This window comes from Cupressus sempervirens, chromosome 8, assembly GCF_028749045.1.
Source record: "Cupressus sempervirens isolate cs-2001-9-10 chromosome 8, ASM2874904v1, whole genome shotgun sequence".
NCBI classification, from domain to species: Eukaryota; Viridiplantae; Streptophyta; class Pinopsida; order Cupressales; family Cupressaceae; genus Cupressus; species Cupressus sempervirens.
This window is the reverse complement of record NC_143125.1, coordinates 767,166,566-767,182,510: the sequence shown is the minus strand read 5'-3', so window position 1 is coordinate 767,182,510 and position 15,945 is coordinate 767,166,566. Positions and strand designations below refer to the sequence as shown.

The window sequence follows — 15,945 nt, the reverse complement described above, 5'->3', positions numbered from 1 at the left end:
TTAAACAGGTGTCATTGCTCATTTCTTAGCCGAGTACAAATTTGAAGTTGACTATCCATTTCACATAAAGGAAGCCCATACGATGCTAAAAGTGATTTGTGATAATGTGTTTAATTATTAATTAAACCTTATGCATATATAAAAGTATAAGAAGAAAGAGGGAGACGGGTTTTTCCTTTCAAGAATCAGTTACTCAAAACAGAACAGAAACCAACAACAGAAAAGATAAAAGGGCCAGCAAATGACAAGAGAAGGGTTCCATATTTTCTCTCGGAGACTGCAGACTTTGGGCTATAGCAAAGAGAGAAACTTTCATGAACTTTCCCATTTTTCTTGTGGAGGTTATAGGGACCAGGGTTTCTTTTCTTTCTGAACTGTGTGTTAGAAAGTAGGAGAGTTGTGATTACTGATTTGTTTATATAATGCAGAGGAGGAGTTTCAGCTTTCTGTAATGGTGATTGTAATTGCTAATGCATAATAAGGTCTTTGCATCTTCTATGCTTTAGGGAAGAGAGACTTGAAATTTGATTGTTTGTCAAAACTTTGAGTTTGATCGATCCTCTTTCCACTAATTGTGAAGTTTGTGTCACTTTAGTTTTCTCTAAACGTGCTTTTACCATCATTGTTTCTTGTATACATTCTCTATTTCTGCACTTTCTCAAGAAGATGGAAAACATATTTCTTGATTTCGTCCTTTGTAGCATGTCGGGGTGAATGAACTTTGTGTCGTTTACCATTTATTTTCTTGTAGTTGTTTAGTTTTCCCGCATCTACTTTGTGTTTACAAGTAGATGTTTGAAATCCTTTTGCACTTTCTGGTTAAAAGCACCCATAATCAATTCATTGTATCTCTTACACGGGGAGCTATACCCGATAAAATTCAGAGGAAGGTTATCAATCCAATGATAACCTGTCCAACTATTGGTGCTGATTTGTCCTCTCACTTGGGCATTCAGGGTCATATTGGCACACATTTTCTCGGAGGACAATCTATTCACTAACAGATTTTTGGTGACTCTGCTGGGAATCCGAAATGCTAGATCAGTGTTTTTCTTTCCTCAGTTAAATTTGTATCTCTGCAAGTAGAGATTAGTGACTCTATTATAAACTTTCAGAATTCTTGGTTAAAGAGTCTAGTATTTTCATTTTCAGAATTCGAGGTACCTCCCCTAGGATGGAGGTTGGTGGCTCTATTGAAGAAGGATACCCAGTGGCCTTCATTTTATATCTAGAAATATTAAAAGATTGGGTTCCAGGAGGGAATGAAGATACCTCAAATATCTTCATCTTTATCCCACCTTTCAAAGATAATCCCATTAGAGAAGTTACGGAAGAAGTAGCAAAGCAAGTGAGCTGGCTGAAATCTTTTTACGATGTCATCCTCATCAAGAAGAGACCCTAGATGCAATATCTAGAAGGACATGCATGTGAAAAAGAAGAGGAAACTGAAATGGAATACAAGCAGGAGAAAGATCTTTAAGAAGGAATTGGAAGCCGACAAGATGATGAATATCTAGACGCCTTTCAGCCGCATATGATTCCCATCTCCACATCACCTCTAGTAAATCCTGAAGTTGAGACTTGTATAAAATCTTTGCCTGTGATTTCATTCCATGAAGATAGTTCATATTTTGATACCCAAGAAGACAATAGGAGTATATTATGCTCACCTATAGAAATCATGGAAGATTTCAGCAAGGAACCATGTTCAAAGAATGACAGTCCATTGAAGACAGTTATACATGGAGAAAGTTTTACAGTTGAGGATCATGATGATCATCTATTGCTTAAAGATTCCATTGGAATGCTTTCTGGAAGTGTCTCAGCAAAAAATGAATCTTTAAAAGTCACGAATGATTATGAGAATAGTGATTCTTTGTATATGAATGTTGAAAAAGATCTTATTCAGGAACCTTTTCACCTTGGAAATAATGCAGCAACAAATCTTATTAGTAATGTTGATTTTAAAGAAGGTGCTCCTGAATCCTTTTTCTCTCCATGTTTTGAAAGTTTCAGTTTTGAGAATATTGATAATCATCTCATTTCAGAAGTTCCTATTGGTGAAAAAGAAGACAATTTGCTACCGGAATTTCAATCTTTCACCTTTGATATTGATCATCTTTCTTTGAAAAGTAGGATTCAGAATAACATGCAGCCTAAAAGTGAACTTCCCACTTTCATGAAAAATGAAGATGATTCCTCATGCTTGAAAACCAGTAATCAGCCCGTGCAAAGATTTGTTCTGTTTGATGATGAGATATATAATTATGACAAAATGAAAGTGCATGAAGAAAATCTTCTTTCTCATAATAAAGATGGTGAATGTAATACACAACTTGTAAACTATCCAGCTGAAACATGGAGAGGAACATCACTTGATCAAGAAGAAGAAATTATTCATGAATTCTTGTTATCTCTTCAGCCGGAAGACCTCTCTCAAGTCAGCCCATTTTATGATGATCCAATTCTTCATGAAAATAAGGTAAAAGTGCATTTGAATGAAAATCCTCATTCTGATTTTCTTCTTGAGGAAAGGAGGTATGAAGCTGACTTCCAATCTAGTGGTGATTCAGTTGAGATGTTGAAAGACACTCCTCTTAATGAGGAAGAAAAAATCATAGACACATTTTTGTCATCACTCAAGCTGAATCATTTCTTTGATGATGTCTCAGGTATTTGTTCAAATCAGATTGAGAATGAAGCATTCCTTGATAATTTTTCTTTTCATCCATCTATACATAGTTTTGCTGATTTGGATTGTGGGAGAAATGGTGAAACTTGTGATGGCATTTTGGAAAGAGAAAAGAATGGAATTTGTGACATGTTTGATGACAGCTGGTTCCTTGAAAGAAATGGAAAGAGTTCTATCTGTTGTTCTGGAAAGAGTTCTATGAACTCTAGGTGATCCCATTGCACTCCTGTTATCCTCTTGCTCCTGATTTCGTCTGTCCTATGTGTTTATACGCTCAACCACGGTAGTAAGTGCCAGCAAAGCCTCAGCCATTCGCTCTTGTCCTGTAACCATTGCTCTGAAGAAATCTCTTGTTTCCTGATCCTTATTCCTATTGTCTCTTGGTGGGCTATGCTCTTGCCTGTCACCCATGGTGTCTGGCTACCTATCAAAATCTTGTTCCCTGTCAAACCAAGCTCGCCTACGAGTGTAAAATCTGTGAGGGCCAACACCAGGTGTCTATATGTGATTGCTAAACCCTCAAGATGGCAGGATTTAGCTTTGATACCACTATAATGACCCTGCTCAAATCTGATCTCAAAATGTTGATAAAGGCTCAAAGAATTTCATCAAACACTTTGCATACAAGGGTCATATGTAATGACCCCAACAGGTTATAACTGCTTCAAACACCAAAAATCTTTATACTTCAGTTGTTTGACATTTCGTCAAACACTTTGCAAGCAAGCTCTGATACCACTGTAATAACCCACCTCTAATCTGCCCTCAAAAAAAATGCTGATGAAAGCTCAAGGAATTTCATCAAACAATTCACATGCAAGGGACGTATGACTGATATAGTATTTCAGCTAGCTTCAAATGACTTTTTCTTCAATTTGCATCAATAAGAATCTTGTGCTAGAAGACTACAATGGACTACACAATGACCTAACATGCGTGTGCTACCAATTTTGACAATATTCAGTGCATATATATGATCTAAGCATGAGAAATGAACACCTACAGCCAACTGGCATTTTTACAAACAGTTGGTATGCAAACTAACTAGCTGATAAATAATGATATTAAATTGCTTAAATGACACCAGCAACTATTATCTTCTTAATTGCAATGAAAAATACAATGCTCATGAAATATGGCCAAGACTTTGGCATTTACATGGATTACAAAATGATAATGCTAGTATAATGCACACTTACAGCTGAAAGCTTATAACACCCTAAAAAGCAATACTAACAAAAGAACCTGGTTGTAGGTGGCTGTAATAATTTCCTTCAATGCTGCCCCTTTTGCTTTTCTTTTTTCGAACTGCTTTTTCGGCCTGCTTTTTCGGTTCTGCTTTTTCGGACTGCTTTTTTCGTACCCGCTTTTTCAGCCTGCTTTTTCGGTTCCGCTTATTCGGACTGCTTTTTCATATCTGCTTTTTCGAACTGCTACTCTGTTGAATCTCAAGACCATATCTTTCAATGGCATCAAGATTCCCAGCTTGAAGGGATTTCGTCCTTCAAACTATTGAGACATAATCTCCAGAAAATTTTCCAATTTCTTTGATTTTCCAACCATGCCTAAAAGAAGCTCTTCCATTTCTTTTATAGTGTTCTCACAAGAGCTCCATCCTTCGTTTTCTCAATGTGGGATAAAACATAACTCCCTTTATGTAACTTATGTCTCCAATGTGTTATAAAATAAAGAGGACTCTTTTTAATTTAAATATTTCCCACAAACTATAGTCTATGCATTAATAAAGTTAAATATTTAAATTTAACTTTATAAAATAGCTTTATCAATGCAAAACAAATCTTCTTGCCAATTTTAAACAATTACCATCGACATACCGCTGCCACTGGATGTCCACCCATGCCCAAGATGACTTACTATAAGTAGTAAGTATGCCCAAAGTTGCCTCAAAACCCCTCAGAAAGACCTGCAACTGAAACTATCTAGGCCAAATGGCCTCTAAGCCCCTTTAATGTCCTGGTTAGCCTACGGGACCATGGGGAAATAGGCTAACGACAACATCATGCTATGAATGCTAAAAAAGGGACATTACATCATATGACTGATATAAAATTTCAATTTGCTGTAATGACTCTTTTCTTCAATTATCATCGATGAGAATGTTTACAAATGACTCTAAATTGATTAAACAATGACCTAACATGAATGTGCAACTTATTCTGACAATATTGAATGCATATATGAATTCTAATCATAAAAATGATGACCTACAGCCAAGTGACTTTTCGTCATAGAATTGGCATACATCCTCATACAATATTCAAATGATCATTACAATAATATATAACTCCCAAAGGATGACACTTAATTTGAAATGCTATCTTTCCTATAATGATGACAATGAAAAGATGCCAAGACTCTTGGCTTACATCCACAAAAATAATGCTTAAATCTGATACAAACTTTCACCTACAGCCATACCTTCTAATATGCATGAAAAATGCATGAAATATCCAAAGGAACCTGTAGCTTGGTGGCACCTTGAGCCCCCAGTGAAGAGGCAAGCAATACCCTGGGAGATGAAGACCTTATGATGCTCAAATAATTTCCTGAAGCAGCCGCCTCTGTTCTGTTATGAATGGAGAGATAAAAGAATTCTCAATGTTTTTCAAGCCTCCAAAGCTCCAAACACAATCAGCAAGAACTAAGAAATGAAGTGCTCCAATCTCCAAGAGAAATCGATGTGTAGATGAGTTGCAATGAATTAAAATGTGTCTCCAATGGCGTCCCTGTTTTACTTCAGATTTAGCTTCAGAATTCCTCAATTGAAATCAGACCTCTCCCTTTAAATAATCAATGCCAAATACATTGAGATGATCCTCCAAAGTCAGCGCTCCAATCCTATAGCAAAATCGATGCAAAATGAAGCTTCCCTATGCAAACCTGTACCTCCCATATGCTGATAACAATGTCGGAAGTAAGATATCAGACCTCAATATAAACTGATAAAAAATCGATAAAGACTTGGAGCACCAAAAATGCCTTCAACAATCCTTCAATTCAAATTATACAAAAACTTGGCCAAGGGACACAAAGTTTTTACCATGAAGCTCAAATAGAAATTCTGAAGTAACTTTCTCCCAGCTGCAATAATTCAAGTGATATTTCACACCCTCAAAATTGCGTACCAATTGAGAGTTTTCGTTCTCAATGGCCAATTGTGACTACTGCAGAAACCCTAGGCTCCACAATGCACATCAACAAACATCAACATCAACAACAATAAATCTGCATGGTGAGAATGAAGCCTAGGATGCCTATTTATTCTTTTTTCTCCACTTTCACCAGAAACGTCTAGAACATTTTATAATTCAAGTCACTTTATTAAATTAATTAAATATAAAGTTACCTTTTTATATTTATTTATTTGATAACTTCATAAATAATTAACTTAACACCACTTATTTATTTAATTAAAATAATTAATTAGTCATCCTCATAAAATATTCACTATTTTGGACAACTTAATTAATTAAATTAATTAAATCAAATTACCTCCAAAACGGGGACATTACATCCTACTAACTAGGCGAATTAAGCTGAGTATTTAAAATCCATGTGCATACCTCTTTGGTGCAGGATTTGTATGGTATAGTAGGGACTAGAAAGGAAAAATGTATTGAATAGTTCATAAAAAGGGACAACCGCCAAATACTACGCAAATGGAGATATGATGCTGAGCCAGAATATCAGAGATGTCTTGGTTGTAATAACAATAATTAAAATTAACAATAGCAGTTAATGATTTTTCTTTCAAGACGTTGAATTCAATGAGGCAATAGAATGATAACCACCTACTTGCTATAAATTAGCAGAGGATACAAAAAATGTCCAATCTGAAGTTCTGAACGAACCTGTCTAGCAAACTCTTACGATTCCTAACAGCCTGTAAAGATGAGGCCTGTAATTTCAATTTACGATTGTTCAGGTAATAAAGCCACCTATCACTAAGAGCATAAGAGGAAACAAGCCATTAGATTATTAAAGTAATTGAATCATTATATGTACTCTGGAGTTTAATGAGAAATGTTAAACCCAGATGTGGGAATAGACTTCATCTAGTAGGATGGAAGTTCGAAATGAACTATGCTTAAATTACAGCCTCCTTACAGTTGAACCTTACAATTAAGGAAAGATTGTCCTCAATCAACTATCATAACACTGAGTAACAAGAAGTTGACCAGTCAATTTAGATCCTAATTCTATAAACTTAGAATTATAAAGAGTTGACTTGTACCAGCATATCATAAACAATATTTACTATTAACTGAACCAACCAGGGACGTTGAAATCATATTTGCACTTTCAAAACAAATGATTTAGAGAATAATCTCGAACCAGAGTCAAGTGGGAAGGTGAGATGTTGACTCTAAACAATGAGAAATCCTTGGCCAAGGTATGAGTTAATGGTAGTCAGGATGGAGTCACCACATACAACCACGTCAGGTGTCATATCAGATGTAATGTCCCCAGTAAACTAACTTTAAATATTAGGACACTATCTTCAATTCAGCATGCTAATCTTTGCGATTGAAATATATAACATAGGTTATGACTGATATCGCCCTCTAAAGTATGCAATAAGATCTGATGTTGTTTGTAGAAATATATGTTTGTTGTCTCTGATATGACTGTTTTTTTGTGATATGTAATATATCAGTTATGGTATTGTTATGTATGATCTGATATAATCAATTGCAATGTATCGGTTCATGTTATTTTTTATTAGACTGCATTCACTGGTAATAACTGGTGTTGTTTCTACTTTAATTGCATGCTTTCTAATATCATATATCGGTATGCTTCCCTTGTTTCTAGTGATTCCCAAAGACATACTTTCGTGTGTTGCTCTGATTACTAACTAGGATATTAAGGCTCTGTAATATGCCTGCCTTGAATATACTGAAGGTTTTGATTGTTCAAAACAGAAAATCTGGGATATATGAATGAAGAAAATAGATAAGCAACTTCCATTTCAATGCCATCTCCCTTATCTGTCCTACTCTTATTGTTCAATATAAATATATATATATTCCATTTGATGGAAGGTTGTGACCATTCCGATTAGGTTGCAACCTTTGATTCTTTAAATAATATATTTATTATAATTGTTTGGTATCTATCTATCTATCTATCTATCTATCTATATATATATATATATATATTGCATTATAATCATGTGAAATATTTATTAAATTTAATAATTTCTTATTATGTTTATTATAGATAATAAAAAATTATAATATAATTTATTATTATATATTCTATTATTATTATAAAATCTTGTAAATATAGGGACATGACATTAGAGTAGCAAATGACTATAGGGTACGACCAACCATGTTGTAGGTGACTCAACAACAGATTCCAAAGAGTCTTGACTTTACCATCTATGATCTCTCGTGGAGGATTGGGTCTACTTCAGGTCATGGAGTAGACAAGGGGGTTGAGTACGATCCATGGTTGGGAGGTTAAATGCCCCACTGATACCTTTTCCCCTTGATCAAGACAAAAGCAGGAGATACGGGAAACACTTGATCATACAAGACCCTCCTTGAAACAGCTCTCAAACACTTCCAAACATTGTGAGTATTCTATATGATTTTTGTTGTAAGTTTATAATTAAAATGCATAGAAAGATTAGTTTGTATTTTTTTTTCTTATGAAGTATCTCATGTTATCTGCTTTCTTTCAAAGAAGCAATTAAATTTTGTAAGCATGCCCTTGTTCAAATTGTATTGTTCATGTTATTCCCTTTCATCATAAATGATAATGTTAATTGGTAATTTTCATAATATTAAACTGTTCTAGAATAGAGTAAACTATAAAAGTGGTTCCAATTATTTTCTTCTTTTTTCTTCTTTTTTAAATATAGCCATTATACATAGTCGTTTACTCTCAACTAAAAAACATAAACAAGTACATTATGGAATTAGTGAACTTTGTTTATCAAATTTATAGATGTTACAAAGCTAGTCTCCAAATGAACAAACTTTACTTAGGTATGAGACTTGGTGAGAATATCAGTTGCTCGTACTTTAGTGATAATGTACCTTGTCTAGAACCCATCTCTATGACCTACGCCCTCTGTATCACTATGATCAAAGATCCACTAGCAGATCTAGCAACTCTCTCTTTTCTGATCACAACAATATTTGTAAGAGTAGTTTCTCATACATATATGTGCTTGTATGATTTCATAGTAACATGATTGAATGTAATAAACTATGGATTTATCCCTAGGCTTGGTGACATCAACATTCATAATAATATGGCATCAACCTTTTGACCTTCTCGTCCAAGGTTGCCCTAGACCTTTTCTGAATGTGATATCAACCGTCTGACCTCCTCGTCCAAGTTTTCCTCTGGTAGATTATTTGACTCCCTCTGAATCTGATGTCCATTTCCAATTTAGTTTCATAACTTCAAGTACCAAGTTTTCCCTTGAGTGCATTTTCTTGTGCTTCTTCACCCGTCTTGAAGATATTCCCAATAGTTGATGCAACTAAACTATCTTGAAGGGAAATGTTAATCATAGAAGCAAACAAGATTTCTCATCCCAATGTTAAAGCATGAGCTAATGAACATTATTCAAGGATATGAAATACTTATCCCTTACTCTAGATGCTTCACCTAATCATAGGAGGATACTTCTTACACGATCCCAATCATAGAAGTTATCTTTCTTCAAAAGACACATTATCTAGCATGATCCATATATGACATGAAGGTAATAGATCCAAGATCATTTTGGAGCTAATTTTATAAGCTTGAGACCTGCACAATATTTGGTAACATGCCTAATGTACCATTCTTCCTTTCCTGCAAGGACATCCCCACAGACAAAGGAAAAGATCAAGGCAAATAGATCTTATAGTACGTATAGAAATACAAATATGAGAGGGACTACAGTGAATAGATGAATATAATACTCAAGGATAATAAATATTTATTTGCACATCAAGATCATTGATACAAGTTGCTCCAACGGGGGTCCATATGCATCAAATCAGAAAATGCCTCCATATAAGCATTTGTCAAACAAGGGGAATGGAACATTGGTTATTATTCCCCCCAAAATGTAGAATTCTCACTTATTCCATTTTATAGAGTTTTTCAGTCACTTATGAGAAACAATCATGCATGAATGATATCAACCTCTAACTTTGTCAATCATCAACCTCTATATCTGAAGTGACCATCAAATGACTTCAATCCTCAAATACCCAATCAGTTCAAAGTATCACATCCACAAACAACAAGATGAATGAAGACCAAGACAGAGCCTGGAGTTACAATGTTGGTCATGAATCATAATGCCTAATGTAGATTCATCCCAGCCTCTCATCGAAGCAGCTATAAATTGGACTCCAGAATGCAATCAATATCAGTAGTTTGATACAATGTTTGATCGAAGAACCATATTGATATGCGGTCTTCTGCCAATATAACCAGAAGTTTTCAAAAGTAGAAATCATGCTCAAAAAGAACATAGAATTTAACATTTATTGGGCCCAGCTATTGATACTTCATCATTTTCCAAATATCAAAGTACAATATGCTTTCAGAGAAACCACTTTAAGGTTTTGGCACTCTACATAACATTGCTCAATATCTTAACGAGAGCTATCAATAGTTGATATCATCACCTCAACACTCATAACATACAGCATATCTTAACTCATATGGTGGATGTCATGAGGGTCATTGCACCCTTGTTCCTTCAGCAGGTGAAGTTCCCTTCCTCTAGCATGAGGACACATAACATGACGTGGTTGATTCAAGATTGCTATTCTTCGATATATTATTATTGCAATGGATTGGTTATGAATTGATGTACAACTAGTGAGATTTCCTGAGCACCAACAAGGAGTTATATACTGTCGTCATCATTTTCAGTAAAAAGAGATTAGCATCCCTGCTAAGGATATATCCTGTGATGATTGGTATCCATGCATATTTTCAAATTTCTTTCCATTACAGACCAATCTCCCATACAAACGGTATTGTTGTAATCATCATCCAAAATATGTCTACCTATCTGAGAAATATCCATCTTCAACAACAATTTGAGTAAGACTTGATCCCTCAAAATTTCACAGAGCGAATCAGTTTTAAAGAAATACAGTAAGACCTGAAATAACTATCACTTGAAAAGTTGTATTTTATTTTCAAAATACATAAGTGGTGTCATGTCATCATTTCAACTCAACCAAAATCTATTGAACTATGTTGAGGTGGTATATGATACTTTGCATTATTATAAACACACCATTTCGGATAATAATTTCATAAGCCACATGTACGATTGATTAGTGCCAATAACATCATCAAATTTTGTTTTATTACAAACAACACCCAACACGCCTGATAATTAATCATTCTTTATACTTGCGTCAGATACTGACCTCTGCTTAATTTTTCTTTTATCGGCTCATTCAATTTTCTTTGGTGTCTATGTATTCCTGATGCCTATCGGGCTAGAAAACAGGCAGCTCTATTCAGAAATTTTGTTTGTGCATAACCACTGTAATAAAGGTGTTAATCATAGACATCATTCAACGAAGATTACCTTTCTCCATTGTATTTTTAATATCATTTTGTCATCACCTGAGATATGTTTTAGTGGCCAATCTTTGTTGCATTTCTGGAACATCTGTCAATACTTCTGATATAAAACTGAACATTATCATACTCCAGTCTGCGCCCATTTGGTGAATCCAGTTCATAACCAAAAGGTGTCGTATTTCTTCAAAACTGTTGCTCACAATTCACAGCAAACATAATTCTTCAACTTATCACAAGTATTTTTACAATCCTCTTTCCAACCTCTGACTGAGACTCTATCAATGATAATCAAGTATATAACTTCATGACAACTTTACATCTCTCCCAGACTTTGCTCTGATAAGAATTCATCTAAAAAAAAATATTCAGATTTCCAGAGTTTTGAACAATCTGAACTCTCAAATTTAATCGGATCTTCCTAAGCAAGGTTCTGATACCATGTCAATGCTGATTAAATTTATCTCAGATTAGAACTATGGATGTCTTTGATTTTCAGAATCTGATTATTGCAGTGTAACACAGGGATGCGTCCTCCCACCAAAACTGGGCCACACCCGAGACAGGGGGACGCCATCTCGGCGTCTCAGGCGGCGCCACTCTAGACGACGCCACTTAGAGCGCCACCTCTACCAGAGACGGCAAGACATCTCCACGTCCCTTGTGGGTGCGGAGGGATGCGACTGCATCCCCTTTAAGTGCGGGGGGACATCGGGAGGTCTCCCACGGCAACAAGATGGGGGACATTAATCATTGATCATTCATTTGGCATTTTCATTTGGACTCTTAAAGACTAGTAGTTTTTGTTTACATTATATACTTATTTTGATATCATGATTCATGGCACATAATACTTATTGTAATCATCTTTATGTCATAACTCATATGATCATTGATTACGATTAGATAGTAGATACTCATACTATTGATCTGATATATATTATAAATTTAAAATTATATAATTTGACACTCTTCCATTTCCTGATGTTCAATGTTCATTGTTTGTCATTTGATCATGAATCATGATGTTTCCGGTTCAAAAATTCAATGAAATATTCAATGTTTAAGTTTTTTACATCTTTATATCTTATATTATATAATTGTAGTACATCTTTTCATAACTAGCATTTCAAGTACCATGAAGTGGAGGCATGTCCATTCATGACATGCCTCTTCATTTATAAATTATAACTATGTGTTTACCAAATAAACAGGCCCAAATACTAGTCAGGATTAACATTTATTTGTGCTCAATCAATATATATCGTATCACTGATCTGATATGAATAGTCAGACTTCATTCAGTCAAGCATTTGATAATTGCTCGATCAAAATGTGAAGAACATAAAATAACAATTTCATAGATAGAATCTGCACTTGCAGATCGATAATATACTTGGATTCAAGAGGTGTTGTGATTTGATATGAATGATGATCAATTTCAAAAAGATCAATATTATTCTAAGTCATATAATTATGTAAGTAAATATAAATATAAATATTCAAGAGGTGTTGTGATTTGATATGAGTGATGATCAATTTCAATAAGATCAATATTATTCTAAGTCATATAATTATGTAAGTAAATATATATATCATGTTATTGATTATCATTGTTTTGATCGAAGCTATCATCTTCAACACTTATGTTTGTGTGGGTTTAGCATCTCAATATATGGTACCTTCAAATATTATTAAGAGAAGCACTTCTCTTTATAATATTTTAAGGGAACATTCTCTATTGTGGTATGCAGAAACCTTTTCTTTCAACAAAAGACAATAAGAAAACAAAGGAAAATTGATGAAAATAAAGCTATCGATATCACTATGAAAATAAAGCTATCGTAGAGCTTAGCATAAAAAAATGACCCTACATTCCATAGTCAAAATAATAGGACAAAAGAAAGTAGCCATACATACTACATACCATATCCAAAATAATCTCCTTGTTTCAAGGATAGATCGAGATCCCCTAACACCTCTGACTCTGTTGAAGAAGAAACCTCAGCCTATGAGAAAAGTCAACAAGTTAGGATTCAAGTGCTTTTTTAATATTAGATGAAAATATCATCAATTAATTGCAGTGTGGTACATTAAACCATATATTGATTATTCAGCTAAATTATAAGATTAAAATATTAAAATTATTGCAAGCAAAACATAGAAAGAATCAAGGATTGCAAACAAATTGCATCATAATACCTAAAAAAAGTGGTCCCATAATCAACACATTGAGTATCACATAAACAGTGTATATCTAATAAATTAGTTAAGTCCAGTAGCACTTGATGGGCATTTTCAAAGGCCTTGAATGCATCATTATCTAATTAAATTCTTCTCAGTGCAATAATCTTAGCTGTCACCTTTTGTAGTTAATTTACTACTACATGATGGTAATAACAAAAATCATTATCAAAATGTCTAACGCTAATCATATGCATAGGTTGAACTTTAGGTTATCAATAACCTAGCTGGAGTTTTGAAAAGCCTTAAGTCTAATCCCACTTTGTAAACCATTATTCCTTAGTTTGATCAACTACTTAAGAGACTAACATAATACATTTAACAGATTATAGAACGTTTTTTTCATGGTAAAAAACAGACTCGGAAATAGCCGAGCACCCATAACTCTCATGAGCTGAATGTCCCTATAAGTAATTTGCACACAGAGTCACTTACTGCATAGACCAAGCCCAGTGTGAGCACTTAAAAAGAATTTTGGGTGAGTAACCACAAAAATCTGGCAAGTACTCACCATGGGTCAGCTTACATACCAGATGCATCAAGACATCCAAAAACCACCCAAAAATGAACCTAAAATAATGCAAAAACATACTTCTGAGGTTACATAGTTGCATACCATCTTCAAGCCTGGGATTGAAGGGATTGTAGATAATAAATTTCCTCAAATTAAAGTTTAGGCAAGGTTCCTGGTATTAAACTTTAGCAACATTTAAAAGGCTTTGAGAGTGGTGTGTGGTTTGGAAATCTGCTACAAATGCAAGCAATTTTTTGCAGTAAAGGTGCAGCTTTGAACACAGCAGCAGAATTTTGCAGTGAACAGTATTTCAACCAACAAAGTGGAAGGTCCTTGTGTTTATATCAGCAAAGCGCTGCACAAGTTAAATATTAAAGATGTGTTTTTTTCTGATATTTTTCAACATTAGCATTAATTTCTTCTATTTCTAGATTTGTTTCACATCCATTTTGTTACATCCCAAATTTTGCTTAATTTAAAAATGTTCTTTGAGCCGTTGAGATTTCATGTGAAGTCAATTGACTAGTAAATTAGTGAAACATTATGGTTTCATGTGAAATGGAAAAGTTGGTTATCTGTTATAAGTGAAATGGTGGTTAAGCATGATGATGTTTCATGAAAATGACTACTTGTTATAGTAACTTTGATTTTATAATGAGGACTATGCTATTACCATGTTAATTATCTTTTGCAGGAGCACGACGAATGTGGGAAGCGTTGCCGGAGAGGGAGTTGGTTGAGGCACACCAATCCGCCTATGGGCCAACAAGTATGAATTTTAACCACCAAGGCTAAGTGGTAAATGGCTAGGCAAGCAAGAGTATACTATGGACTATCATGAGCCAACCGAGTCGACACATATGTATTATAAAAAACAGATCACTAAGCATTAATTAAAAACTAAGAACTAATGTATTACCTTATAAATTTGAATGAGCTCAGAGCTTCCTGTGATAGTTGTCATGTCTTAGCATAACAATAACATAGTATCTACATATGCTTGCATATGTATATACACATACATGTATGTATGCGTAAATTCGAATGAGATGTATGTATATGCCCACTTAATATATGACATATACACTAGATACGTTGTTGGAATATCATGCATATGTGTGTGTGTGTACATACATACACAAGTGTAGGGAGGTATAGTATGATATTTTTATATTAAGACATTAGTAGGAAGTTATTATTTTATCATGAGCGGCCATACTTCTATATTCTTTCATCGGGCCCTTATATTGTTCAGTGGCCATTTTAATAAATTTGCCACATATGTTGCCGATGGCTTTTTGGTTGTAACTCGTTGCCACCTTCATACTTCTTGCTCGTAACTAGGTATGCAACCGAGTAAGGCAAAGATCTTATTTTGTGTGATGGCTCATATTGAGTAGTATTCAAAACATCACTGTAGAATTATCACAACTTCATATGACCTGCATTGCATTTTTGTATTGTTTTCACAATCTCAATTCGCTTGCGAATTCTTCATACTACCTTGCAATCACATACAGTTGCTTTTCATTTGCCTTAAATATTGAATCGGGTATCACCGTAGTGTGACCAATCCACCAAGAAATCTCTTGCACATATCTAGCCATATAGTGTCAGCCTTTTGCTAGAAGACACAAGCACAGAAATGCCATGAGATGCATTAGAGATTGTTTCAATTATTCCCTATGTTTGCAACCTTGGTCTTGCTTCCGCCAACAACTACTTAGAGACCGATTGAGAGTTCAAGGAAGCAATATTACAGTCAGGTCATGCAATACTTCTACTTATTTATGTTCTTTACAATTGATATAAGAGGCTCACAAATTTTAGCCTGGAGTTAAGAAAGCAGTGTTATCATAGATAGACCCTTGATCTAAAATGAACTATTTGTTTTCATTTGTGTAAGACTTGT

General features: G+C 34.5%; 1 protein-coding gene across 6 annotated transcripts in view; it reads right to left on the bottom strand.

Moving 5' to 3' along the window:
* LOC149544673 (acyl-CoA thioesterase II) overlaps positions 1 to 15,945 on the bottom strand; it is a 313,792-nt gene that overhangs the window by 280,512 nt on the left and 17,335 nt on the right. For all 6 annotated transcript variants that reach the window (XR_016355064.1, XM_089795239.1, XM_089795241.1 and 3 more), the window contains exon 4: positions 13,203 to 13,284. Coding sequence is in view for 5 of the 6 variants with exons in the window: in XM_089795239.1 (XP_089651365.1) it covers positions 13,203 to 13,284 (82 nt within the window). In the remaining variant the exon portion in view is untranslated. The remainder of the gene's footprint in view (positions 1 to 13,202; positions 13,285 to 15,945) is intronic.